At 41.5% G+C, this 27,792-nt stretch overlaps 1 protein-coding gene across 1 annotated transcript in view; it reads right to left on the bottom strand.

The window, feature by feature from the left end:
- The window catches only part of dst (dystonin), a 104,710-nt gene that overhangs the window by 9,913 nt on the left and 67,005 nt on the right, over window positions 1-27,792 (bottom strand). The window contains exons 51-91 of the mRNA XM_035531626.1: window positions 27,338-27,461; window positions 26,938-27,146; window positions 26,378-26,695; window positions 26,119-26,285; window positions 25,745-25,901; window positions 25,358-25,484; window positions 25,163-25,225; window positions 24,643-24,878; window positions 24,377-24,506; window positions 23,944-24,143; window positions 23,244-23,739; window positions 21,389-22,857; window positions 15,215-15,376; window positions 14,949-15,119; window positions 14,402-14,568; window positions 14,036-14,195; window positions 13,469-13,795; window positions 13,050-13,134; window positions 12,358-12,599; window positions 11,248-11,454; window positions 10,847-10,966; window positions 10,625-10,732; window positions 10,245-10,463; window positions 9,948-10,151; window positions 9,139-9,370; window positions 8,762-8,988; window positions 8,500-8,622; window positions 8,098-8,199; window positions 7,531-7,632; window positions 6,923-7,096; window positions 6,684-6,839; window positions 6,319-6,516; window positions 5,582-5,710; window positions 4,996-5,166; window positions 4,014-4,169; window positions 3,397-3,603; window positions 2,979-3,098; window positions 2,187-2,356; window positions 1,815-1,974; window positions 688-882; window positions 228-356 (exon numbers count right to left, since the gene is read on the bottom strand). Coding sequence (XP_035387519.1) covers window positions 228-356; window positions 688-882; window positions 1,815-1,974; window positions 2,187-2,356; window positions 2,979-3,098; window positions 3,397-3,603; window positions 4,014-4,169; window positions 4,996-5,166; window positions 5,582-5,710; window positions 6,319-6,516; window positions 6,684-6,839; window positions 6,923-7,096; window positions 7,531-7,632; window positions 8,098-8,199; window positions 8,500-8,622; window positions 8,762-8,988; window positions 9,139-9,370; window positions 9,948-10,151; window positions 10,245-10,463; window positions 10,625-10,732; window positions 10,847-10,966; window positions 11,248-11,454; window positions 12,358-12,599; window positions 13,050-13,134; window positions 13,469-13,795; window positions 14,036-14,195; window positions 14,402-14,568; window positions 14,949-15,119; window positions 15,215-15,376; window positions 21,389-22,857; window positions 23,244-23,739; window positions 23,944-24,143; window positions 24,377-24,506; window positions 24,643-24,878; window positions 25,163-25,225; window positions 25,358-25,484; window positions 25,745-25,901; window positions 26,119-26,285; window positions 26,378-26,695; window positions 26,938-27,146; window positions 27,338-27,461 — 8,619 coding nt within the window. The remainder of the gene's footprint in view (window positions 1-227; window positions 357-687; window positions 883-1,814; window positions 1,975-2,186; window positions 2,357-2,978; window positions 3,099-3,396; window positions 3,604-4,013; window positions 4,170-4,995; window positions 5,167-5,581; window positions 5,711-6,318; window positions 6,517-6,683; window positions 6,840-6,922; window positions 7,097-7,530; window positions 7,633-8,097; window positions 8,200-8,499; window positions 8,623-8,761; window positions 8,989-9,138; window positions 9,371-9,947; window positions 10,152-10,244; window positions 10,464-10,624; window positions 10,733-10,846; window positions 10,967-11,247; window positions 11,455-12,357; window positions 12,600-13,049; window positions 13,135-13,468; window positions 13,796-14,035; window positions 14,196-14,401; window positions 14,569-14,948; window positions 15,120-15,214; window positions 15,377-21,388; window positions 22,858-23,243; window positions 23,740-23,943; window positions 24,144-24,376; window positions 24,507-24,642; window positions 24,879-25,162; window positions 25,226-25,357; window positions 25,485-25,744; window positions 25,902-26,118; window positions 26,286-26,377; window positions 26,696-26,937; window positions 27,147-27,337; window positions 27,462-27,792) is intronic.

Here is a 27,792-nt window from a genome sequence, read left to right as displayed (position 1 = left end):
ATGTGAAAAGAATGACAGTGTGGCTGATTATAGCTACACACATTTGGCCTCGAATGCTGATCACACTGGCATGGGTCTGCATTCAATGTTTAGAGCTAGAATTGTATTTATAAATCAAACTAAATTATTTCATTTTCTTACAAGAGCGTATAAAACATGTTAACTCTGTCAGGAATAGCTGTGTATGTGAGACTTGTATGCTGGTGTGGCTGCATGGGAAAACTTGCTTTGTGCTGTTCGATGAGGTTTCGGAGGGCTTCCTCATCATCGGGCAGGGAACCATGGAAACGGAGGCTCTGCTCTGCTTCAGCCAGCCACTCTAGCAGAATGTGAACAGTGGAGTGGAACTCTTCAGCCTGAGAAACACAGAGGACACAAGCCACCTGCAATAACACTGGAATAACACAAATTTGACAGCTTGGAAATGTAAAATTCCAACCAACAGAAATGTAGCTTTGAGATCCAAATAATTTCATTTCGTTCTCAAGAATATTGCTGTAAATTCTCTTAAATTGTTTAAATTACAGATCCTCTACATAAGATATTGGACCCTGGTCTGTTTGTGTAAATAAGTAAACTCTTGACATAATTGTCAGAAGACCTTGATTGTAGGATGTCTGACTATCAAGAGTGTTCAACACATAACAAGCTTTGAGCCTTGGCTGTTTTTAATAGACTGTGATGTACCTGGCAGAGGGCTTGCTCCAGCCGTGTCTGCTTGGACACTGAGAGAGCACACACAGTCTCCCAGCGTGTGCTTAGCTCCTGCATTTGAACTTTAACCCAGGAGGAGTCGTCATGGCTGTTCTCAATAAGCTCCCGGGCTGAACGCTTCAGGGCCTGCACTGAGCTTGTCCTCTTTCCTAGCTCCTTTTGAAACACCTATGATACATACACACAGGCATGCATGCACACGTGCGCGCACACACATACACGCACGCATACACACACACACACACCCCAACATAATTAAGTCCTGCCTTCAATGCAGTCATTTTAATGACCATAGTAAAATATGAAAATGGTAGTAGATCGTAAAGCTATTTGTTTTATCGCTATTTCACTGATAACCCAAATATGGCATGTCAGTCTCCTGAACCCTCACATTGGCTATAATTAGAGTTTATGAGAGCAGAAGACAGGTTTAATAATGTGTGACATACCATAGCACTGACCACTGACCAGTTCATCAGATCAGGTCATCAGAGCTTAAATCCCTTCCAAGAAAAAGGATGCTGATCAGGAGGAAACCACACTAATAGGACTGGACAAGTCTGAAAACACTGGAGAATGTGTCCTGAGGCTAAAGGTTACGCTTTGAGCAGATAAACCCTACGTTTCCCATCAGAGAGGCTGAACAGAGCTCATGTAGAGAGTGAGATGTAGACACTGAGATGAGCTTTTGTTTGTGATTTAGTTCCGCTGCTTCCTTAATTGGAAAGGGCTTGGAAAGTGCAGAATATTTCCACATTGTACACATGGACAAGGAAAACGGGGGAGAAAAGTGCCATTATTCCACCATCATTATATTTCACTGAAGCCAATGGCTCTAAGAACAGAACCTTAGAAGGTCTCGATAAAACCACTGGACATGCAGGGCAGGGATGAGGAGAGAACCCTAGGGGAGACTATGCTGGGAAACACCAGCTGTAAACAGTAATCCCTGTTTAAACAGTTAATCAATTTTATCCAGTATCTGGCATGCTAAAAAAAGCTTTCAGGTTTATACTCATAAGAACAGCCCCCAGTGCTGCCTATTAACAAATTGTCTAGGATCAACAAATGTTACCAAAATAAGGACAGGCAAGCAGTACCTTATGGTTGTCAATGAGGTTGAGCACCAGGTCTATATCTCCATGCACTGGTTGATCCTCTGCCAGCTGAGGTTCTACCTTGTAAAGCCAGTCAATCAGAGCCTGCAGAGCATCTGTGAACTGGCCTGAGAACAACAGAGCCTCCTCCAGTTTGTTCTGCCTGTGAGTGAAGCCCATATGTCCATGTTAACAGGAAACAGGGAATGATTTGTCTGATCATTGATTTGTCTGAGAGAGAGAGAGAGAGAGAGAGAGAGAAAGAGAAAGAGAGAGAGAGAGAGAGAGAGAGAGAGAAAGAGAAAGAGAGAGAGAGAGAGAGAGAGAGAGAGAGTAAAGGAATGTACAGCTCCACTCTAAAACATATAGACATACCTCTCTACAGATTTGCCACACACGGTGTCCCATTTGTCTCTGAGCTCACAGAGCATGTCGTCCAGTTTCTGGTTGTCATCCTGAAGGGAGGTCTTGTCCTTTAGGGCTCTGCCCGTGCGGCTGGTAGTATCGTACACAGAATGTTTACCACCCAGAGCCTTCTGGAATTCCTACAGGATCCCAAAAAGCAGAAAACCAAGGTTAATGTTTAGGTTCAAGGACATGCATTAAAATTTGTGGAGTTGGATGGCTTCTTTCTGTGACTGAGTCAACAGAAGGTGTCCTGAGTCATCACGGCTGAGCTGTTAATTACATGGCAGTGTGCTCTTGCTCCTCTGCTGTGAGAAAAAATAGTGAGTCATGCTCCTGTTGGCAAGGCTAGGATAGAATTCTAATATTCCTATTATCTTCCTGGATTATCAGTATCAGAGACTAGGGCTTGGCCTAATTTATTATTTAATCAGCAGAGAGAGGGATTATTTTGGATTTAGGGCAGACCCAAAATAAGATACACACTGGATGGTGTACCAGGTCACAATTACAAGCACATAGGATTAACACAGAATTGCTATCACTGCGGCAGAGTGATTCTTCCTGTGTGAGTCACAGCCAATTAATAAATAACTGGGTGATAGAGAGCAGCTGGTTTTGTGATTCTCACCATGCCCAGACATGGTTTAATGTGTTTCTACAGATGTGCAACTCACTAATTTGGTAGGATGTGGGAAATGTTTGTTTTTTTTTTTTTTTTCTCCAGGTTCTAAGGGAAGGCGTGTGTTGAGATCTGGTTACCTTGTGCTGCCCTAGCTGCATTTTGATCTTGTCAGGATCATTAGCAATCTCCTGCTCTAAATCCAGAGCCCTCTCCGACTCCTCCAGCCACTCCATCAGCTTGGTCCAGCTTTCATGGAACTGGGGGAAAAGAAAGACGAGAAGGTCCCTTTGACTTAATGATCCCTGGGTACGACTCTATAGGGTCAAGGCTAGATAAAAACAGATGTTTAGATCCATGCACTGAATATTTAATCTTGGTAAAACAATGCAGTTTATTAATGTCAATCAGATTTTGACCAAACTATTGAAGGATGATCTAAGTTTTTAAGAGTATACTGTGTCTGATTATTAGAAATACTAGGGTAAAGACTGTACTGAGCTCAAAAACATGGAAATAATACTTTAAATCACTTCAAGCATAGTCTTGGTTCTGCACCTGTTTGGCACGTTTTCTAGCGTCATCCAGCAGGCGTCCTCGCTCCACCGAGCGCTGCACCACTTTTTCCCAGCGGCTTTGCACACTTATGAGCAGGTTCTTAATCAGCACTACATCCTGCTTCTGGCTGAAGTACTTCAGATGGGTGCCCGTCTTATCCAGCTCGATGATTTGGTCCCGGTGTGCATTCACCTCAGTCACAAAGACCTGCAGGGCAACAAAAGAAAGGAAAGATGAGGCAGTACTTGGACTTGGGAGGGTCACAATCTCTTTGGAGTAAAAGGGCAAATAATTTCATTCTAAACAAACAATTATAAAGTAGGCTGCTGTATTTAGAACACAGCCAGCCTAAAACTTCATGTGATTATGCTCAAAAGACCAGAGGTTTTCTGACTGTGTCTTCAAAAACCACAATAATGTGGTTTAAAAACATCAGTGAATGTTAAATCACATGATTAACTGTAAATGAAAAACAGATTCCTCCAATAAAGGATTAGTTAGTAGATGTAATGTATAGATTAGGGTGTATAGATACTTTGTAAGGATATAATGTATACTTTACAGTGATATAACACACACAAACACACACACACACACACACACTCACACAGAGATACCTTATGTTCATCAATCTGGAACAAGATGGTCTCCAGGATGAGGGAGGCTGGAGAGACCATGGTGAGGGTTTGCTCGGCTTGTGTAAGCCAGTTAATGAAATCCTGCAGCGAGTTATGGAAATCTGTGGCCATTGCTAATGCTTCCTCCAGTTTCACCTACAGACACACACACACACACACACACACACACACACACACACACACACACACACACATACACACCCACAGACACACAGACACACACACACCCCCATAACCACACACAAATACACATACGGCTTCAGTTACTCAAGACATAATTACATCAGTACAATGGAAACCAGTGTCGACATTTGATTAATCTTCTGGTGATTGAGCAGAGAGAGGAAGTCTTGATCTCCAAGTGCTATAATGAAAGAGGATGTGAAGGAGAAACATTTCCCCAGTAACCACAAATACTGGATCATTATGCTTTGACTCCATATTACAGCCTGGCTCATAGTGCTGTCTGGTAAACAGCCCAATCACTTTCTCTAGTGAAAGCTGTGGTGCTTTAAAAACATTTGATTTTTGAAATCAAACTAATCCTGTAAACTGATGTCAAACCAGGTTAAAACAATTAGAACATAAAATGTATTGACACAAAGAGCACTGACCTTACTCAGTGGTAAAGCCTATATCCTGAATTCAAAAGTCAAGCTTAAATCCTGGGATGATGCATCACTAAACAGAAGATTTGAGTTAACAAAATTTAGGACCAAACCAACCTATACTTTTCTTCACTCCATAGCTTGATGCAAGTCCTAATAAAAAACAGTCATATGTCTGAACAGACAGGGCCACTTTTGTTCTATACTGATTTCATACCTGCCCCAGGCAGGCGAGAACAAGCACCCCTTCTGACCATATCCTCACTGAGTTCACCATAATTCACAGCCCTGGGATAAGACGTGGATCATGACAGACCATTTCCTATGTGGGATCTGCTGCTCAGCGCACCCACCTTCCTCTCGGCCACTTTGGCCTGCACGCACTCCCACTTGTCCTGCAGGTTGCGGAGGTCCAGCTCAGTGGTGCTGTCCTGGCTCTCCGGCATCAAGGATACCAGCTGCTGTCCTCGGTGAAGAAGCTGCTGGTAGACCTCCTCCTTCACCTCCATTGCAGTACATAGCTCCTGTGCACACATACAAAACAGCATACATTTCCTTTATGAAGGGAACAATGGGAAAGGCATTTAGCCTGCACATATTGATCCTGTTATACATATAACCACTATGTGGCTCTTATTGTTTTGCTCTTATTCTTTTCTGCTCTTGTTCTACTCAGCGACTAATTAACTACTCAAATATACATGGATTTACAAAGAAGCATGCAAAGGTACTACACAGCTAGTTTTTTGTTTGTTTGTTTTCTTTAATAAGCGCTTTCTAGGGCTATTCAAAATCTATAGGATTGCTAATTAATTATGTAATCTTGTTTATTGTTGTTCACACAAACAAACAAACAAAAACAAACATACTGTCAGCAATCAGTCCTGAACTGGCACAAACTTGCCATCTATACCAGACCTTGCAGTCTTAAATACATACCAGATGGGTGTTAAGCTGCTCGCGGGCCGTGTCTGGTAGGCCCCCAACTGCCTTTGATGCTAACAGCTGACGTTCTGTGTCTTTTAGCCAGTGCTGCATATCTTCAATCTCACCATGGAAACCTTGGGCCTAAACACAATGTATGCAGTGTCACGACAATACACTCATTAGAGGAGGCTTCAGGGAGTGAAAAGAAGGTAAAAAAAAAAAAACCCTCCCGTTTCTGTTATTAATCTGGACTGAGTAAAAATGACAAATTCCCATCTTGAACAATGCTGTCGTAGACCATACATTGTGAGCAGATGCATTGTAGTATGTAGTAGACTGCATTGCAACTGTCTCCAGAGTTTTATTTATAGTATTGTAAGATGCTTAAATATGGATCTTAAAATGTCTTAGCAAGAATGGCTACATCAAACTTCATCTGAACTTTGCTGTTTATACTAAAAAGAAAATTGGGAATGTTTTCTTCCAAAAATATGATTAAAGAAAAATCACAGGATATTAAAAGAAATATTCAACATCTATTTCAGATCTCATATCAAGGGCTTCCTCCAGTACATGTGCATGTGTCTGTGCATGCATGGGAATTTGTGTGTGAGCATAGGTCTGATAAAATCCTGCCATGTTCCTTCTTTGTCTGCACATTCCTTCATTAAAGTCCTTCACTCCTGTTGAGAGCATCATCAATCACAGTTTCCTTCTAGTAAACCTGCACATTCCAAGCTCAGTCAGACCTGGAGCAAGGCACTGTCCAGAAGCTGCCTCCTCTGCTCAGTCTTTTCCAGAATCCTCTTCCAGCGCTGGCTGAGATTTTCCAGCTTGCTCTGCAGGCCGGAGGCCTCCTCACCTGCGCTGGACTCGATCAGATCACCGCCTGCCTTGTTCACTGCCTCCACCGTGCTCTTATGTGCAAGGACATCATTCTGCAACACCTGGCAATAGTAGTGATAAAAACTAATGAGAACATGACATGTTAATATTCAGGGAGAGATGTGTTTTACCAAAGACACGTGGCCTCTGTAACTAACAAATAAAACATTTTTGGACAGATCGTGAGATCTCAAAAACATATTAACAATATATAAATCCCTGCATTTACATGGTGTTTGGCAAGCTCTATCTCTATGGCTTTGGGGTCCCCGCTGGTTTTTTTCTGTTCACTTAGCAGGTCTTCAGTATGGGTCAGCCAGGCCAAAAGCTCATCTAGAGCATGCTGGAACTGCCCTAAAGCCAACAAGGCACTCTCCAGCTTGTGCTGCAAGACATCAGGAAAAATAGTGGAGTCACTCACGGTCATTGAAGAACACGACACAAAGGCTTTCATAGTCATTGCCATACCTGTCGGTTGATGACCTTCTCATCCAAGTTGTCCCAGAGCATTTTGAGCTCATTCATGGGTTCTTGGATGGCAATGCGGTCTGCTTCATCTAACACTTTCTTCAGCAGCAGTCCTGCCTGATGGTTCAGCCTCTCCATTTCAATCTGAAGTTGGTAAGCCTCGCCTTTGAACTCCTGCATGGGCACGTCAATGTGAAAAGTTATATGCTGAACCAGACATAACATTCAATATCCCCTGTCTACATTTGTACTTGATTCTAAGTACTAAAAAATATAGATGTGCCCCTTGGTCAACAATAAAGGAAAAATTTAGGATTGTTTGTCTTTATCTCTCTTTCAAATTATACTGACATATACTGAATACAATGTTTACCACAATGTAGCTTTGAACTAACTGTGGAACAGAAAATGAATTGATCCTTCTCTGGATAAACACAACTGTAATTTCATCTGAAAGGTCACTTTGTTTATGAAACAAACAGTCAAGGCACAACTATGTGGAATCACTGAAACATCTTTATACTTTTATTAGCATAAACCAAACAAGGTAATTCCAGGTCTGTTGAAGGGAAAAAAAGCTCACACATGCAGAAACAGTAAAGTAATACCTTGAGCTCCTCAATCTGCTGTTTCACAGTCTCCAGATCTGTGCCCACAGGTGACATTGAATCCAGTTTACTCTCCAAAATATCCACCCAGTCAAACATGCCCTGTAGAGATGGAATGGAGCACTATTGTCACTGACAATGCTGCCTTTACCTAGACTCAGGTTGCATTTTCACCCTTGAGACAACAATGGAAAAGCTGCAGAACTGAATTACGCCTAAGACCTTTCAAGCAGTCAGTCTGCACTATTTGCTTTAGCCATTTGAGATTTTCATCATGTTTATACATTTTACATTTGATGAGTTTAAATGGTTTTGATTAAATGGTACTTGTTATTTCATCAAACTAAACAAATTATTTTTAAAACTACAATTATTAATGTCTTCAAATGTGCTCATCAGCGATGAATACTTCTATGTCCATTGTATGTGTAAAAACATTAATCATCATGGGTGATGGTGCCACTCATTGTAAAATGTAAATTTAATACAATTACAGCACCACATCCTGATCAACTCCTATGTGGAACAGCACTGTTAGGTCTCACATTTTAGAGGAGCATGCTATACCTGAAGTCCATCCTGGAACTGAACAGCAGTCTGCATGGCTTCCTCCAGTCTCTCAACTCGCTCTTTCCATGTCTTATTTAAAGTCTCCCATGCCAAGTTCACCTAGTATGCAGAGTAGATATTGAGTTTAATACTGAGTTTTTAAAAAATTGGTGCTAAGTATATGAACTTTTTTGATATAATGAACATTTAATTCAAGAATAACAAAATATTTAAATAAGGATGCCCGAGCCATATTGATTAGACAGATGTTTGTGGCAATTTCCTCATAAGACAGCAAAAATCTATAAAGTATGAGGACATATAAACCACACTAGCCTATAAATGAAACATTCTAAATAATGTAAGACCAATGATGAAAGCTTTCATGCATTTTCATTTCCATATCTCTGGCACTATCACCTCATCAATGCTCTTCTTGATCACTGGTTTGTCTGGTTCTCCGCAAGCTGTCATAAGCTCTGCTCCTAGATTCTGGACCACATTCACCTCTTCCTGAAGACCATCAATCTCCTCTCTGTACCCCTGTGGGAAGCAAAACATATCCTCCTTTACAGCAGTGCATTAAACAAGCTACAAACAAACTATGTGTACTGTTCAGTGCTAAATATATGCTTTAAAAGATATATTTTATTATTTTACGTTGAGTCAATGGCTAACTGACCTCTACAGACTCTTGTTGCTGTTTGACCACCGAAGGATCAACTCCAGGCTCTTCCAACTCTTTCAGGAGGTCCTGTGTTTCCTTGATGGTGACAATGAGTGCACAGTGGTCACACCAGAACTTCTCAGCCAGGTCCATCACGTCTAGGAGTTTTGCCTCCCTCTCCTCCAGAAGGGCATGTATGTCATTCCAGACAAATACCATCTGGTCCAGTTTGTCTTGCACAGCTATAAAGTATATAAAGTATATCAAAGTATATTGTACCTTTCATTTTGTTGTGACAGACATATGGTAAACCAACCATTTTGGCTGAGATGACAGTAGACTGTACCAGTTGAGATTAATTGAGATTATTACCTTTGGATTGAAATCATTACCTTTGGCAGACAGGTCTTTGTCTGCTCCCTCTGAGCGAGTGATCATCTCTTCCCCTCGCTGCTTCAGAGTTTCATATGAGGGCTGCAGTTTCTCCAAGTCCATGTTCACAGCTTTGTTCTCAGAAATCTGATCACGGATCTTCTCCACTTCAACAGAGATGGAGGGGGGCTGGCGCAAACGCTCTGCTATTCGCACCAGGGACTCCAGCATGGGGTCAATTTTATCATGGAACTTTAAGAGGGACAGGCCACCATTCAGATAGAAATTTTACAAACATTAAGTTAAAGTCATACAGTTGCATTACCCATGCAGGTATAAGCATCAGGGCAAGCATTATGTAGTTTAGTCTAAAAACTAAAAAGTTTTTTTCAAGCGATCTAGCCAGTAACTTTTCTTGATCTTCCAATAAAATCACTTTCAGATCTGTTAAACATGAGTTTGTCAGGAAGCGTTTTAGTGGAAAAATGAAGAACTCACACCTCCTCATGCTCATATCAGAGAGGTCATGACTAATATATCCTTTTTATACAAAAACAGGCTGTACAACATTTAAAGGTTTACTTCCATCAAAGGGTTCTGACATCACACCTCACTAATGACCTGTTACTATATTGGACAACTATAAAAGAAGTGATTTTGTTTTTAAAGATAAGATTAACAATAGATTTTTTAGCAAGACTTTCTGCCAGGAACATACAGAATTTAAGGCTATTAAGACAGCAGTAATTCAAGTCTAATAAGCAAAAAGGCTGAAATTAACTCCAAGTAAACTTTGGCAAAGAAAAAACACCCAACATAGTAGACAAACCTGGGTAGATTTGGAAATGGCCTCATCGAGGGCTGTAGCTCTCTGCTTAACATCTGCTTTTAGCTGTGCATATAATTTGTCTGTGGCCTGGTAGGTTTCCCTTATCTTCTCCCCCTCCACTGGACTTAACCCCACCAGCTGAGGGCCAGTTTTGTTCATCTTGTCAATGTGTGGCTTGTGCTCCGCAATCAGCTCCCTCAGTTGCTAACAGCAAAACCATGTGTATTATTAGGAAGGTATGTGGAGGAATGATGTTAAAAAGTAGCTGCTATTTTGGGACCTCCATTATGTTCTTACCCGCAGTTCCTCTTGTTGCTGTCTGAGAGTCTCATACTCAATGGCTGGCTGAGGGAGCTGGGTGAAGTTAGCCTGGGTCTCATGCAGCCATGGCCACAGCTCTTCATAGGTCTCCCAGAACTGGCAGACCAGAGAGTGGGCCCTCTCCAGCTGCAGACAGCGCTCTGAATTCAAGTGACTCACAACGTTGTACTTCTCCAGGAGGGCCTGAACCTTAGCCTGTTCCCATGACAACAGCAGTCACGTACACATAATGGTTACATCCAAAAACCGCTACCATACACAAAAGATGTGTCATGTCTTGTAGGTGTACATTACATATGGGGTTCAGTCATGATTCTGGATGGTATCTCTTTACACTAAGGGTTTTTTGTTTTCACCTTTAGAGCCTGTTTCTCTGCTTCATCTTTACTGCTCATGATTGCATCTCCAGTCTTCGTGATATCATCCACAGCGTCTTTGTGTCTCATAATATCCATGGAGAAACCCTGGGAAAAAGAGGGTGCTTCTGTTAATGGTATGGGTTATATTCACACAGACACATTTGCTGTTGTTGTTAATGGTGGGGTCAGCCACTAATAACCATGGCTTGTCAGTCTGACCTTCTGAGCCTGTAGCTGATCTACAGTCTGCTCTGGCTCCAGCTTGATGTCCCCTAGGGATGTAAGCTTCCTCTCTGCCTCAGTCAGCCAGGCCAGCTCAGTGTCTGCTGCCTGCTTAAACTGAACACCAGACTCATGCATCAGCAACAAGTACAGGTAATGGCATTTGATTATAGTAGAAAAAGCTCACAAAAAATATACATTGCATTTTGATATTAATGCACCATTTATGTTTTAAACAACATATTATTCAAAGAAATTCTATGGAAGGGCCAATCAACCTCAGCTGTCATGACACTATATTGTGTTAGTGACGCCAACCGAATTGGAGTGAATCTATGATCGATGTGGTGAGTTTGCTTTTTTGTTACTATTCATGTACCTGCAGCACCTGAGGTTACCTGCTGTGATTTCAAGATGGCAGCTCCAGTCTGGTTGACATGCCTGGCAATGGCCTCACTAGCAGACCTATAGCGCTCATTGTCATCAGTGACCAATTTGTCCAGACCTTCTCGGGCACGCCATGGCACCAGCTCCAGCAAGGCACTGCTCACTTCATTTAGCATGTCCACCACTGGCCTGCACTCCTGAACCTCCTTCAGTAGCGCCTGAACGCAAAGCACAGTTTATGCACACTCATGCAAACAGGCTAAGACAGCTAGTACTTCCTAAGCTTTGTCCGAAACTGTTTAGTGTTCTTTTTAGAGTTTCAGCCATTTTGTTGTAGTGTTGTCCAAATTCTCAGTGGAAAATTCAAGTTCCATATATAGTTCACTATATTGTTACCCATCATGCACTGTAAATGTAGTAAACAACTGATGTTCACAGTTTATGTGAAAAGGTACTACAATGCATAACAGTTTCCTATGGCAGATGTTAATACTGTTGGACTGCCTGTATAAAAGAAATGCTGACTGGTTTGGCATCGCCATTTCATGTGAGTGCAAAAGTAACATTCACAGAATATATTAATAGAATGTGAACGCTCATGCTCAAGAAATACGCATTACAGTATTTCAGTAGTTTTTATTCATAAAATGGGATGTAACCACAGAGATAAGTATTAATACAGTCACAACATAACACATTTGAAGCTGTAAAACATTGCTAAACTACACTAATTCAATGTGTTGTGATAGTACCACCATTATATATTTCCGGCACAAGCTAGTATTGTCCAAATTTTGTCTCCTTTGCATACCCTATGTACCATTACATGTAGAACTGTCTCACTAAACTGGTGATTAGTGAATGTGTAAACGAGTAGACCATTTCAGACAGACTGCAATGTACACATAAACTCATTAAAAACTAACATGAAGCTTAGCAATAGCAAATGTAAACTAGAATGTAATAACACCTTAAAAAACCCTTCACCCAAAAGTGCTACTAAAGCTAATAATGAATGAAGACTAGTGGGTAATTTGACGATCTCATATAATGCAAATTGGATCCTCCAAGCTTTTCTTTAAAGGTGAAGAATCCCTTGCAGGCTAAAAGTGCGTACTCACATTTTGCTTCACTTGCACTTGAGTGAGCTGTTCTCCCACTTGTTCCTGAGTTCTGAACACAGCCAGCTCAGACTCCACCTTCTCCAGCCAGGAATTCAGCTCCTCGTGTGTATGTTGTAGACTCGTAGCCAGAGACAGGACCTTGTCCAGGGTCTTCAGCACATTGTTGCTCATTGTAGTAATCTCAGCATATCTTGTCTTTATTCCATCCAGTTTGCCCTGAATGGTGACAACTTCATCACCTGCATAAAAGTGGCAGACAAATTACTCAGCCTGGCACTTTGCCATTTCTAAAGCTTTCATGGTGTGGTACTAAGTGAAAAAGCTTTTAAACTAGCCAGCTGAATTACAGATGTAGATTGCTTCTCAGTAGGCAATTCTAAAATTTGCTAAAAGGCTCAGTGTAAAGTGGAAGTGGAAGATAACATCCCCCCCCACCCCCGCAAACACTCCACGCCCTGCTACTCAGCCTTTCAGACGTTGATACAGATATGACTGGGTAAGCACTACCACTGTATCAATATTATCAGCTACCAATATTATTAACTTTAGATACAGTAGTTTTCTTGAAAATGTGCTTGAATGCAAATATTGGAGTTGAACACATTCTATACTCATTGTATTTACAAAGTTTTAATATTTTGTTATAAAAATGACAATAATATGAATTAAAATAAAATGAAAAATCTCACCTGTGGTCTGTTTCAACAGCTCTATTCCATTCTGCAATGCCTGGTCAACACTCTGTTTTCTTAACACAATATCTTCATGAAGAACCTAACCATAGAGCAAATCTCAGTTAACCACAAATAATCCTTAAACAACGACAACAAGATAATTGAGTAAACACAGATAACTTAAATTGTGATGATGGTTGGTTGATAGATAGATAGATAGATAGATAGATAGATAGATAGATAGATAGATAGATAGATAGATAGATAGATAGATAGATAGATAGATAGATAGATAGATAGATAGATAGATAGATAGATAGATAGATAGATAGATAGATAGATAGATAGATAGATAGATAGATAGATAGATAGATAGATAGCAGCAACAAGAAAAGTTGGAGAGGAGAGCCTGCAGAGGAGCAGATCTGGTCTACCAGTTGCTTGGCGTGCTGTTTTGCCAACATGGCTGGTGCATAGTCTTGGACCATGACTTCACTCAGCCTGCCGTGGATCTCATCAAGCCAGTTCATGAGAGCCACTTCGTCCTCCCCAAAGAGTTGAGCATTGGACAGAGCCTGCTGCAGCAACTCAGCCTTCCTACAGCAGCACTCCTGCAGCTTGATGTAGCTGCTCTGAGTGCTGTCCAATTTGGCCTGGACCAGTTCTTTATCATCCATGCAGCTGACCGTCCGCAGCTCCTGGCCCAGACTCATCACTTGGTACAAGCTCTTACTATGGCTGATAATTTCCTCCTCTAAGGTCTGATTACCATGGCACACAGAGTACAGTGGTGGGTGGGTGGGGAGATCATAGCGAACACAAAGAGAATGGAATAATAACAAAAAAAAAAAATAATAGATATCAAAAACAAATGTGACAATAATATAAAGATGCAATAAAAGTGATAACATAAAGGTGTGAAAAAAGATCAAAATGGATGGGGTTTAACGCAGGATGAACCAATAAGTACAGGTGTGCCTGAAAGCACTGCAGCTTTGTACCTTATTTTGAGAAATCTGCTCTTCCAGTTTAGATGTCTGGGTGCCTATGGGTTCTGAGTTGGCTAGACATTTCTCTGTAGCAGTGAGCCACTCGACTAGTGGCTCCAGTGTCTCATGGAACTGCTGGGCCACCACCAAAATATTCTCCAGCTGCTTTCGTCTGCCAGGATAGAAGTATAATGACCCAATGTTTAATCACTGATTAACGTTACACATGAAAAACTGAACTACACCCACTAATATTTTTACTTTGCTATTTAACTGTAAGAGAGGTTTTAAGAGATTTTCTAAAATAGTTGGACACTTTATCTCACTTCCTGATGATAACATATATATCCTTATGAACTTAAAGTGCAGCACTTTTACCTGCTCTCCGCTTTTTTCAGCAGAGCATCCCACCTCTCCCCCAGGCACTCAATCTCCTTTCCAATCTTTTCCTTATCCACAGAGTCAGCCAGCTCTGTCACCTTCCCCCCCTCCTTCTTAATAAGCTCCACCGTTGGCCTGCGGTCATCCAGCAGTCTCTGCAAGAGCTGGCCATGGCACACAAGAGCAAAATATACAATTGCAAAGCAAGGTAATAAAACAATATGTGCATCATGATAAACTGACCATAAATCCTCCAAAGCCTTCATATATTTCTGATCTCTTATTAAAGCCTATATCCTGCATTGCTGTATTGATAAAACAGTGGTGTGGCCCCAGGAGTAAGCCTGACTTTATTAAATGGGAGCATGGTAAACATATGTGATGTATATTTTCATGGTAGCAGTCTTCGTGTGCTGCTGTTATCCTAAAGGGTCTACTGGGAGTGGTGAAACCTTACCTGCTTGGGGAAGCATTTCCCAACTGGGCCTTCAATACAGGCAAGTTTTATAATCAATATCACAGAATTGCTGAGTTGTATACTTACTCTCTGTTCTTGTATCTGTGCTTTGACAACTTTGAACTCTGCTGATGGAGGTTTCTGGCTGGCCACCAGCTCTTCTGTGTCTGTAAGCCAGCTGAGCAGGGACTCGAGAGCATCTTGGAACCTACCACAGTGCAGCAGAGCTTCATGCAGCTGTGCTGAGCGTTCTGCTACCTGACATGATCAAATAGGCAGAAACATATAGAACTCTTAATAGAGTACAAAAAGTTGATCTTTTAGCTAACGGACAATAGATATAAAAGTGTCACCTTTTTGTTGATGGTGTTCCATTTGTTGTTGACCTCATCCAAGTCATGTTCAAGGCCCTTAATAACAGTCCCTTTGGGAGCATTCTGAATAAGGCCCTGGCCTAGCGAGTTTAGCTCTTGTAGTTGAGTTTGTAGTGACTCAATGGTATCTTTCTGGAAAACCTAAAGTGAGTGGAAAACATAGAGATATGTCAAAGGCTGAATGGAAACACTGATGTGAATCTCATTAGAAGTCGTACAGATTAAGCTGTCACAGTCATTTATTATGGTTTGCTGATTCGTGAATGATTCCATTTGGAAGGTTTGTTTAAAGTGTCATTTTAAGGAATCATCATCAGCCCTCTAGTTCTAGGAAAATGTATTACTGTTAATATAATGAAAAATTGCAGATTTTGTATCACTAAATTCCAATAGTTGACAACAGTACAGTCCATTCCCTAACAAAGGCTCACTGCTCCATACCAACAAAAGCACAAAGATACAAAATCCTCTTTATAAAAGCATCAATTAGAGTACCTGCCTCTTTCAGTATATTTGACTCTGAATACCTGAACCATGTTTGCTTTTATTTGCTCCTTTTATGGCAAGACTTTCCACTGAATTGGGCACAGCATACATTGTAGGACCAGTCAGCAGTTCAGAAAGGGGCTACTGTTAATACACAGCTGTATAACATCATAGAAGGTGAGTCACTGACAGAAAATGATACCAAACTCATTGCAGCCACCTGATAATCAGGTAGCAAGAGCAGTACAATACAACTTCGCAGGAAATGCTAATCATATATTTGCCATGCTGACCTAATGAGGTAAGGCTTAAGGCTAAAGAGGGATATTTTGGGATAGCCTACCTGTGAAGATGGCAAGACCATATCATCCATCTCAGGGCATGCAGCTAAGGATGTTAACAAGCTCTGTATTTCCTCATCTCCCTTGCAGTTAATAGCCCACTTTATTCCATTGGCAAGACCTGTCTCTCTTTCCACAGACAAGAGAAACTCTTCCAAATCAGCCATTTTAGACTCTGTGATTCTTTGCTCATTTTCATAAAACTCTGCATCTTTAGTAACATTTTGCTCCAGGGAGGGACTGTGATGTGACACAGTCTCTGGCTGTGTCACAACTATGCTTAAAAGCTCAACTTCCTCCTGAGATGAAGTATCCTCAAGAAGTTCAGCTGTGGGTAACTCATCATATCCTGAGATCGTCCTAGACTGGCTGTCATAGGTAGAGTTCTGTGTTTGTTTTATCGACCCAACTGCTATTTTGCTACGTATATCTGAGCAACTACCATTAGAAATGTTTGGTTCAGTGTCGCTGAGGCCTATTGCACACATGTCTTTATGCTTTTGGTCTTCTTGTACTGCTTGGTGCATCATGCTAGGTGCAGAGAACAGAAACTCCTTTTGCCTAAAACTGAGGGAGCACGCTGCATTTAGCTCCTCAGATATGTGCACAGCCTCAGTGGAGGAGAGGCTCCTGGTGCCTGGCATGGGTCTCCACTGGATTCGCTGGCTCCGCCGCTCTCGCTCCACCATGGGGCTGCACAGGCCAGAATCATCCTCCGACGTCAGAGAGTTCGTGACGCTCCGCCCTTGGCTGACTCGCACCAAGGCTTGCCGGCCGGCTCCGTCAGCACACAGGGTACCGCTGCAGCTTCCATATTCACTGAGGCTGGCTTGTGCGTAACTCTTCCAGGAGCGCCGGTGCTGCTGAGGCTCCCGTCTCTCACCCTGCACCCGCACCTTCCTTGCCACAGTGCCTGCCCCACGGATTATTGCGCCATTAAGCTTCAGCCCATCGAACACCACCTGCTCATCCAACCGTGACACTTCCCTGCTGTGTAGCTCGAAGGCACTGGAAGAAACCAGGACGCCATTTCCACAAAGCGTACTCATGTCCAGGGTGCGGTGGGCGTAAGGCAGAGTGCCAATAAAATGCCGGGAGGCCAGGCTGCCCTTAGAACCAGAGTCGATCTGCTCGTTGAGCCGCACAGTGTCATAAATGGATCTCTGGGGAACATAGCAGTCATCAATGTTCAGGTCCTCTTCTTCTCCTTTACCCACACAGGAGGGGTTCTGGCGCAGGCAGTCAGGTCTGCTAAGAGGTTTGCCCATTCTACCAATAACTAACACTTAATGTTGTGAAATTTAAATTTAGAAATGAGGTATGAGTTTTCAGTGCAAAGATCCATTCATGTTGAAGAAAAAGGCATAAAAAGGCTATAAAGCACATATCAGCTTACATGGTGAACTCTTAAAAAGTGCATCCTATCATACACTGTGCCAAAACATGAAGTCTAAGAATAAATAGAAAAATCTATTTTAGAAGCAGTCTTCAATATACATAAATAGAAGTTTCAATGAATGAAGATTTCCAATAGGAAAAAATAAGACAAATGTTATCTGTAATATAAAACAATTTCATGCTGAGAGCTAAGTCAATAATATATCTTGCAATGTAGAGCGCTTTTAGTAATATTTCATCTTCCTCCAGAACATTCAGTTCCATATATTCAACGCATTAGTTTTCATATCTTCTCATTGTAAGAACTTGCTTATTGTAGCTTGTTTCGTCAGTCTTAAGTTTCGTCACAAACATCCTATGAACAAAAGTGCTGGCATTTTTCTATTCTCCTGAGCAGTCAGCAGTGGCTCTCCCCAGAACTATCTCCATTGTGAAGTGGAAAATCCTGATACAATACTCCAATTTGTAAAAAAAAAAAAAAAAAAAGCGGTAGGGTAGGGCACCAGCACAAACAACAATAAAAAAACGCTCTTGGACCTCTCTTGTGGTCCACCCGGCAATGACAGACACCCTCCTGGCAATGTGCTCAAGACCCCGCCCCCTTCTCATTATTCCGACACATCTGCCGCAGCTCCAATTTATGCTGAGAGCACATGTTGATTGGTGGATGCTTGACCCTGTTTTAATTTTCCCTTTCTGTCTCTGTGGCCTATTTGACTTAACTTCTTATTCATCTCCTGCTCTGACAGTAGCCCTCCTCCTTCAGTACAGAGAGGGGAAAGTGGGAAAAAAAGGTTTTAGAAGCAAACAGCCTCCTCTCAGATGACATCACACAGGGCAGAAACAGATACTCTCCAACCCCCTTTTCTCTGGTGTTATCATGTGGGGAGTTGTCGAGGAGCCTGTATATTCACTTAATTACTCTGGAATGTTTAGGGAGGTTACTAGTCCTAGAAAATGACAGCATGAGCACATTCAAGTGCATGGATGGGACATGTTTTTTTTTTTATAGCCAATGACCAGGCTGGAAGGAAGAATCGAGCACAGTCCATATAAAAGGAAGAATCCCCTTTCATTTGTGTTCTTGTCAACTCCAAAAGAACAAGACAGCCTATAGGAATACAGGCATGGTCTGCTGCTCAACTCCATGTTTGCAAGGAGAGAAAAGTGGGAAACTGGCAGAGATGAGTACGCAGTTAAATAGATCTGTGGGATTTACAGAAAGGATATTCGGCAGCTGAATCCCACATACTTTGACATAATCCAGGCATTGGATTTAAGGAGGCAGAACATTTGGTCAAGGGGGCAGGACTTTCATGTCTCTTATCTTGAATTCACTTGTTTACCAGTAGAATCTAATTTCAGTTAATAGGATCCTTTTGAAATAAAAAAGTAATATCTCTTTACAAAGCAAACACAAATTACTGTGTTTGTTATTAATGTTGTAAATTAAGTGTGGCTTTTAATGTTATACTTTTAGGAGAAAAAATGTTCTATTGTGATTTAATATTGTATGCTTGACAGGATTTGCTTTAACTACTTACTGAGAGAGTGCATGCCTGAACAGGCAAACAGGACAGGGACATCTACCCATCAGAAAATTACCCTCTGACAACATTATCTCACACAAGATAATGCTCACACAAATAATAGCTCTAGCCAATGAAACACAAAGCTATTATTCAGGAGAGAACAAAGACTGCCCTGAACACAATTTCAGAGACCTTTTTATAGAGTCCTCAGAGTTAAGATAAACTGTGCATGAATATTGGGTGTTTCATATACTCCCAAGGTCATTATAATACAACGTGTAAAAGGCTGTTCCTGAGTGATCTCATGTTTCCTCTTGGGGGTTTTCACGAAGAGTCAGGGCAATGACTAAGCTCAAAGCTGTGGGCTTCATAAAGCTCTCTTTCTGATCATCACCTTTAGAGCTGGTAATGCACATTATTCAGTGGAAAGTAATGCCTTTAGGTTCATAGGGGGTTGCTGAGGTCATGGTCAAGTAGTGGAAAAAAAAACATGCCCTCATCCATTACAGTCACCCACAAAAAATGTTTCTGCGATGTAACATTTAATATTTCCTTCTACACGTATAAGGATTCTTGGAAAAATGCAAGAAAAAACAAAAGAAGAAAAAAAAACTACAAAGATGGCAAAACCTGCACAGAAGCAGACAGTTGACCCAGTATTGTCTTCTTAGTGAATAGCCAGATTATACCACAAAGGCATGAGATGTGATTAGCAATGCTCTTCTTGTGTACTTCACTGATAACAGCCACAGATTTTAAGGGAACACTCCAGCAACTCATACTTACGTTCTTAATCCCAAACACATAGCAGCTGCCAAATTAAAATTCTGAATCTCGCAATCTTGTTTAATGTTGTGCTTCATTTCCTTGAGGTAAATGACTGCATCTTTGAGAACAATGATGATTTTGACCCAGCAGCTGAAGTAGCAGCGAGAAGCCCCCAGATGTAGGGACAAGACAAAAGAGGCAGCATTCATGCAGCATGGGGTCTAAATGATCAGCAGCAGCTGATGCTCCTTAACCCTACAATGACTCAACTGCACTGGTCCTCTTTTCTCATAAACTCTCATTTGTTGTGGCTTATGTTACAAGTTTTACGTGTGATGTTTTACAGCATTACTAAATTGTAATTCTGAAAACTATCAGCATTTTTATAGTCTAAACCTAGACTTATTAGGAAATAAGGCTTGTAGAACATTTTAATATACCACAATTCATCTTGATCATGTAGATCTGTTTTATCCAGAGATGTGGCAAACATTTAGGCATTTCTAAGCATTATGAAGGAAACAATATAATATGGCACAATAGTTTTCATTACATAATATAATTACAAAAAGGGAATAATAACTATTACTTTGGGAAAAAAAAAAATCTTTATCACAATTTTTTGCCAGTTCCTTTTTGCTAGTTTGTTAGTAAGTCATAATGAAATGAAGAACCTTTCAGGTGGCTGCAAGGCATGTGTCTGCCTTCTCAGATGACTGAAAGAGCAGGAGTCAGACCCTGTCATTTTTCACTATGTTGTTGGTACACAGAGCCTCAGTGGCTCCCAGCTGGCTGACTGCTCACCCATGACAAATGGCACATTGGCAGGGGCTCCTTTGTTACTGCAGGTTGCTCAGCAACACAGTGAACATGGCTGTCCCAACACAACAGCCAAGCACGTGGCTAACAGGCCAAGTAAATGCTGCTTAACTCATATCAGCATGGCAGTAAAGATCACACCAACACAGTGTAATTACTGTGAGGTTTTTTTTAACAACAAGAACATAGATGTAATGTCTACATAATGGCTACAGAGCACATTAAAACAGTTCAGTTACACTGTATTCAAGTTTATAGAGTGCAGGTAAATGTACCACTGAAAAGTTAATTATAGATGAAAATCTATGTAGAAGTCCACATGCATCACAAAGGACCACTATATGGGTGGAGACTAACCAACCAACGTTTCCCTTATTACAATCAAAGTGTATTACTGTGTTTTTAACTATGACCTTTACAGAATTTTGTTTGGATATATTATCTTACATATTATTCACGTTCTACGCATTCTACTGTATGTCAGCACAATTAAGTGAGAAGGTGTTCTTCAATGTAACTTAAATGAAGCATTAGGCTACATTACCGTATTATGACTATTACTGCACTATATTACTTTGCTTTTTAAGGCACACAGAAAACAAAAGAACTCATAGTCATGATTTGATTTCATAGGCTAAAAATCATTAAATGATGAGATGGAAATTTTGTGAATGTTCCTTCTCACAATGTAAGCTACAATGACAACATAGCTGACAGAATCAGAGGGCAGCAATTAATACATTTGAAGAATTTTATAGACACCAGTGGACAACAAGACAAGAGCAAAAAGTCAAATATTATTATCTTACCTTGAAAGTTTCTAGCTGTTGGTTAATGACCTCTGTCTCCATGCCAACAGGTCCTAGGGATTCCTCGTGTTCTTCTGCAACAACCATGCTTTGTTTGAATGTATGTAGCTTGTTGTAGAACTCCTCCAGATGTTTAAGCATGTCCTCAACCTGCTCCTTCCTCCTATTGGCCCGATCCATCAGCTTGCCACTCTGCTTGCTCAGTGCTTCCAAGTCTCTCTTTAGGCCGAGTAGATCTGGTGAGGTCTCTGACTCTAGCATTTTCTTGCAGGTGTCTCTGGCACTCAATGTATTGGTCATTAGATCTTGGAGTTTAGTCACAAAACTTTGCATGTTGCCTTGTTGATCTCGCAGGGTGTCTATGTCTCGGCCCATTGAGGCCATACTATCTAGCTCATCATCCAGGTCTGTAAAGCTTGTGAACATCTCCCGAATGGTGTTCTGGAATTGGCCAATGCCCTTAAGTTTGTTCTCCAGCATGGAACAGGTGTCTTCAGTTGCTTTGCTGATGGTTCTATGCTCCTTCTCTAAGCTGTCTGCCTGAAGGAGGACATCTGTCACTCCCTCAGCTTCTGGTACATCTACTACCAAAACATGAGCTAGACTTTTAAGGTGCTCAATTTGTGTCTGGACATTCTCTAAGCTTTTCTGCTGGGCTTTCATGTTGGTTAAGTTTTTATTACTATAAGCCTGGACACCAAGGTCAGTGTGGCATTCCAGCTGCCTCTTTGCATCCTCAAGTTGGCTTTTGAGCTCTTTGTGTGTATCAGTAAACTCCTTCAGCCTCTGTGAAAGCTTCTCCAGTGATTCTTTCTTGAGCTGCAAATCTTCAGTCAAGTTCTCAATGTTCTGCCCAATAACCATCTTTTCTTCTTTTACAGCATCCACATCTGCTGTGGCCACTTCCATAAGGCTGTCAGCAGCTGTGTTCAACAGCTCCATCTGAGCTCTGCGTTTGTCCAAATCCTTCTGTATGGCCTTGACCTGTGAGATGCAGTTCTCAACTTCTGCAGGGTTCACACTGAACTTTACCATGTTCTCCCTGCCTACATAGTCCTGCAGCCATTTGCTCAAACTTTCTGCATGCTCCTTGTATTTCTGGGCCCTATCTATAGCTGTGTTGAGCTTCTCTGCTCTATCCACAGCACCCCTTTTTACCTCTTCCCAGTTGGACTTGAGGGCTGAGAGTTGTCCTTGGAGGGCCAGCTTTTCTGCTCCCTCTGTGCTCTGAAGGAGTGTCTCTCCCTCTTTTATAATGGTGCTGTAAGGTTCCTCATGTTCACTCAAGGCCCTCTGAACAGCACTGTGCTCCTTCAAGCTTTGACTCAGAATATCCACCTTTGCTGAGATGGTCTGAAGCCCAGCCTGATCCTGCAACTTCTGTTCTATCCAAGCCTGAAAGTCTTTAGATGTTTGATGGAATTGCAGAGAGCTAGCAAAGGTAGAGTTGAGCTGATGAATTCGCTTTCCTAGTGAATACAAAATTAGACTTTAAGTTCAAATAAATTAATATAATACTATTGTAATAATACCACCTGTTATATGTGAACTATTATCTTAGCTGAACATATTGAACATGTGGTAGTTGTTAAAAGGAAAATATCTGATTATGGCCTCAGTTGAAACTGTAATACTTATATAATAAAAATTGAATAATGTAATGTCCCTCCCTTAGACATCTTAATTTTGTCAAACAAATTTTTTTTTATCCAAATAAATGTAACAAATCAGTGAGTAGATGAATTAATGCTATTTTGGCAAGCCTCAAGTACTGTAAATTTAAGCAACTACACATTTTCAGAAATTTTTCAGAATACAACTGATTAGGAAGGGTACTTGATGTTATCCAACAAACCTGCTTTGTCTTCAAGCAGTTTGAATGGTTTGGAGACATTTTCCAGCTGCTTTTTAAGGTTGGCTCTGAGATACTCTTCAGTCACCAGTGCCGAAAGCTCAGAGCAGAGACCTTCTGCCTCTTTCAGCCTCTTTTTCTCCTCACACAGCTGAGCCTCGATGGCATAAGTTGCTTCCAGCTGTTTCTTCACTACATCAGGATGTGTGCTCAAGGCTTGCTGTCCATTGAGCTGAGATTCCAGGTTTACCACACTGTCACCCAGGCTGTGGAGGAGTTCTAAGAACTGTGTGATCTTATCCACAGCTTGCTCTATGAGGACACTGCGCTGAGACAGCTGAGCTGTCAGACTCTGCCACTTCTGGGTGATAGCAGCCAGCTGGTCTTTCACCCCCTCTACTGCAGGGTCCTGCTGTCCTGATGAACTAGTGATGGCCGGAGCTGCCTCATTCAGCTGTTCATATTGAGGTTTGCGGCTTTCAAACTCTTTCAGTAAAATCTAAAAAGGAGATAAAGTTAGATACTTTGGGGAGATGCACTACATTTAGATGCCTAAGTAGTTATATGTTATTTAATATCTTGTCTTTGTTAGTGGGATGAAGGAATTTCAAAGACATAACATTGTCAGTTTAATGTAAGTATCATCTAAATATACAGTTTATTAAGAGATATTTAGGCAGAATTTTTGAGTGGCTCCCAGTACCTCAACCTGCTGCTTCTGAGTGTTGAGCATGTTGGGCTCCATAGACAGGGGCCCCAGGACACTCATCATCAGTTCTTTCTCTTGCAGCCACTGGAACAGCTGCAGCTGGGTTGTTTGGAAGAGCTCCAGCATGCGGGATGACTCCTCCAGGTGCTGCTTTCGGTTCTCCACAGATCCCCTGACCTCCTTCCATCCCGCATCTGTATATGAAGCACAGCACACATACCATCACTCACTGGTTTATACTGGGGGAGCACCATCAGAGTACATGCAGGAGGCAAGATTCCCCAACTATGGTACTGAGTGCTCATATGCTTTCACTTGAGCATGGGGTTGATGCAGAAGATGTGGAGTCTGAGACATTCACCTCACCAACACCAGTGGGCAGAAAAAGATTCATGGTTTTAGATGAATGGTTTTGAACATGATATACCTATCTGATCCAGCATGTGCTTCCACTTAGCTGCCTCAGGTGAATCTGGGTTTTCCTCTATCAGGTGGAGTAACTTCTCCCTCAGCTGCTGGTGTTGCTGCTCTTTTTGTTTCATATTTTCTTCATAAGACTGTGCAGAAAGAGATAACTTAGTAATTTCCTTCTCTAAATAAACCACGAAGTTGGATATATGCAGTAGAAGGCCTGTGTGGGTAAGTTATGGGGAGTGAAAACATACATTATCTATGGAAGGGCAGTGTGTCTACCTTCTGCTGTTCCATTTGTGTTTTAACTGATTCTTTTCCCATGGGCTCAGAGCTCCAGGAAGTTGCCGTCTTCTTCATGTTCTCTAGCCACTGCAGCATGGACTCTGCTTCATCATGGGCCCCTTGTACCTTCAGCAGCTGGGCATTTAGCTCAGAGGACCTGGTCTTCAGCAGTTCCCCCAGGTTCCTGTAGCTCTCGCCCACACATAACATGTTCTGCTGCACCTGCATCAGCTCTGCAGGCAGCCAAGAACCAGACAGAATCCTATCACCATCTTCAGTTCAACAACCAATAGCACATTGTAAACAGCTGGGTCAAGTAAGGCACACAAACCATAAGGTGATTTAATGTTTGTGCCTTAAGAAAGAAATATGAACAATTTTTACAAGTGAACAACACCACAGTGTATTAATCTTTGAGCTTATAGTTGCTGGATAAATTGTATTGCATGGAATCTATGAACCTCTGGTGGGATGCCATAGGATATACAATAAAGTCCAACAACGTGTGAGCTTTTACCTTTGTTTATCAGATAGGCGTGGTCTCCTGGACCTGAGCCATTAGTGACTACTGATCCTAGTCCTGAAAAAAAAAAACCATCTTATATTCCATCTGTTTGAGATCATGTTGGTTAAATTTCCTAATGTGATCAGGTTGGACAAAGACATGCAATAAGAGCGCTCGTAAACTCCTAAAAATACTCCCTGGCAATACCTGATTTGTGATGCATTTTGGCTTTGCCTGGGGATGTCAAAACACTGATTAGGCTACACAGTGCAGACCCTTTGCTATTTATGTCTTGGACAGCAGAAGCTTTAGCAGCCCATTCTTCCAGCAATCCCTGTTGGGATAGAATTCCAGTTTGTAAAGCATGGTACTCACCAAATATCCAAAATATGCTGCCATTTCTTTGCCAAAACTATTACGAGATTATGAGGCAAATGAAATTTTTGAGAACTGGTCAAAAACAAATTATCTTTTCCATATGTAATTGAGATCTAGTCTTGCTGGGTTTTTTTTTACCTCTTACACTAGGCCTATGCATTTGTCTAATTGTGTTGACTGTGTAAAACAAAGCAGAAGGTAAATATTTTCACTAACATTGACTTTCTGCAAGTCCTTTCCCAGGCTCTGTTCACTGCAGTTGGGCTGAACCACAGGCACTTGTTCTTTTGTCTCCTCCAGCCATTTCATTAGCACCCCTGCAGCTGCTTTGAACTCGCCCAGCTGGTCCTGGCAAGAGGAAACCTCTTCCTCTCTGCATCACGCAGGATTCAGATGCACATATTGTTAGATTCTCATGACACAGCAGTATGACAGCTAATGAGAAGGTGGCCTTTATCCTGTTATTTGTTTATGATATTACATAAATTACAGGCTGTGATATTACATGATATTGGTAGACTGCTGTATAATACTGTTGGTATCATGTGTAAAGATTACAATAGAAATGTCTAAAGTTGAAAAACACTTACTTTTCTTGAACTGTGTCTTTAAAAGCATTGAACATGTTAGACAGGTTGGCCATCTTGCCCTGAATCACAGTTTTGTTTCCTTCTGGACCTAAGCTAGAAAGCTCATCTGACAGTGTCTGCAGTGTTTCCATGTCTTTTGCATGTTCAGCCAACTCTGCATTTGTGTCCTACAAATGTAGATTTGGAATGTTAATGTACATAGTGGCTACATGAACATTGGAGAAAAAAATGTTTCTTGAGGGATAGGTTTGGAGAATACCTGCACAAGCTGGGAGAGCTCGTTTACATTTTTGCCAGGTCCGTTGGTCTCAGAGAGGGCTTGAGTGCGCTTCATCACAAACTGCTGCACCTTCTCAGATGTCTTCTCGAACTGCTCCACCTTCTCCTTCAGCTGCTCCATCTGCAAGATCTTCAGCCCATGCTTCTCATAGGCATCTGAAAATCGCTGGGACAGACCCTTCATCTTGGCCTGGAGCAGAGCAGCAGCAGCCGGCTCAGCTGTCTCCACAAACTTCTCCACCTTGGCCTTCATCGCCAGTATGCTGCTCTGCCTGCTGCACATGTCCTGCTCCAGAGCCTGGGGACAAACAATACAGGGATTCTTCCTGGTTCACGTTAATCTATGGCTACCAGCTGTCTTTCTTAGCCACCTTAGCCATTTTGGTCATGCTGTACCGGCTAATCAAGAACAGTCCCTCAAAACTACCATCAATGAATTTAATTTAAATCATTGGTCATTGGTTAAATCATAAGAATTCATAAACACATTAGACACTTTAGCATTTTTGTTGAAGAGCCTGGTGGTGAAAGGTCACATACTGTCACTTTGCTGAGTGCATCTGCGATCATGGCTGAGTCTAGGGGCACTTGTGCTTCCTCTCCAAGTCTTTCCTCCACCTTCCCCATCCAGTTCATCATCTCATCCAGACCATCCTGCACGCTCAGCGAGCGTGTCAGTGTCACCTGTAGCTTCTCATTACGGTCACTCACTGATTTGGACAAGTTATCATACCTTTCCACAATGTCATCTGGAAACAGATCATTATATACTATGAGAAATACCACACAGGCTGACTATTATATTATAAACATTATAACCATAAACAACCCTAAGGTTATTCAACCTTATTTCAGTTTTAACAAACCTCCAGTACAATTTCATTCAATGCAATTGCATTTAAATTTAGATTTGATAAAGTTCAAGGTGAATATGACTCACCCACTGCTTCCTGAATGTCATCCTTGTTGGACAGCAGGTCTCCTTCTGTGGCAATGAGAGCATCCGCGGTTTTGCGTAGTGTCTCCACAGCAGCTTGCCGGCCAGCAGTCTGTCCTTGAAGAGCCTGCATCAGACAACTCTCTGTTAGATAGATTTTTTTTTTTGGGGGGGGGGGGGGGGGGTAGAGTAATAGGGTCACTAAATTAATAAACCTGACTACTATTATATAGTATAAACTGGCAACCATATAGTATAAACTGGTGACTTGATACATTTCAAACAATACTCCTTTATTGCCTGAAAAAAAACAAACACAACTATAGAATACTGAACGCACTGCCCAACATCATTCTATCCATAAACTATAGGTCCACACAATTTATAGGTACACACAAATAGAACAGGGCATGAATGCAATTTATCTATGTATCAGATTGGGCTGCTGGCCATTTGTA

The sequence above is a fragment of the Electrophorus electricus genome, chromosome 11 (assembly GCF_013358815.1).
Source record: "Electrophorus electricus isolate fEleEle1 chromosome 11, fEleEle1.pri, whole genome shotgun sequence".
NCBI classification, from domain to species: domain Eukaryota; kingdom Metazoa; phylum Chordata; class Actinopteri; order Gymnotiformes; family Gymnotidae; genus Electrophorus; species Electrophorus electricus.
Note: the sequence above shows the minus strand (reverse complement) of the source record. Positions and strands in the feature narration are given on the sequence as shown.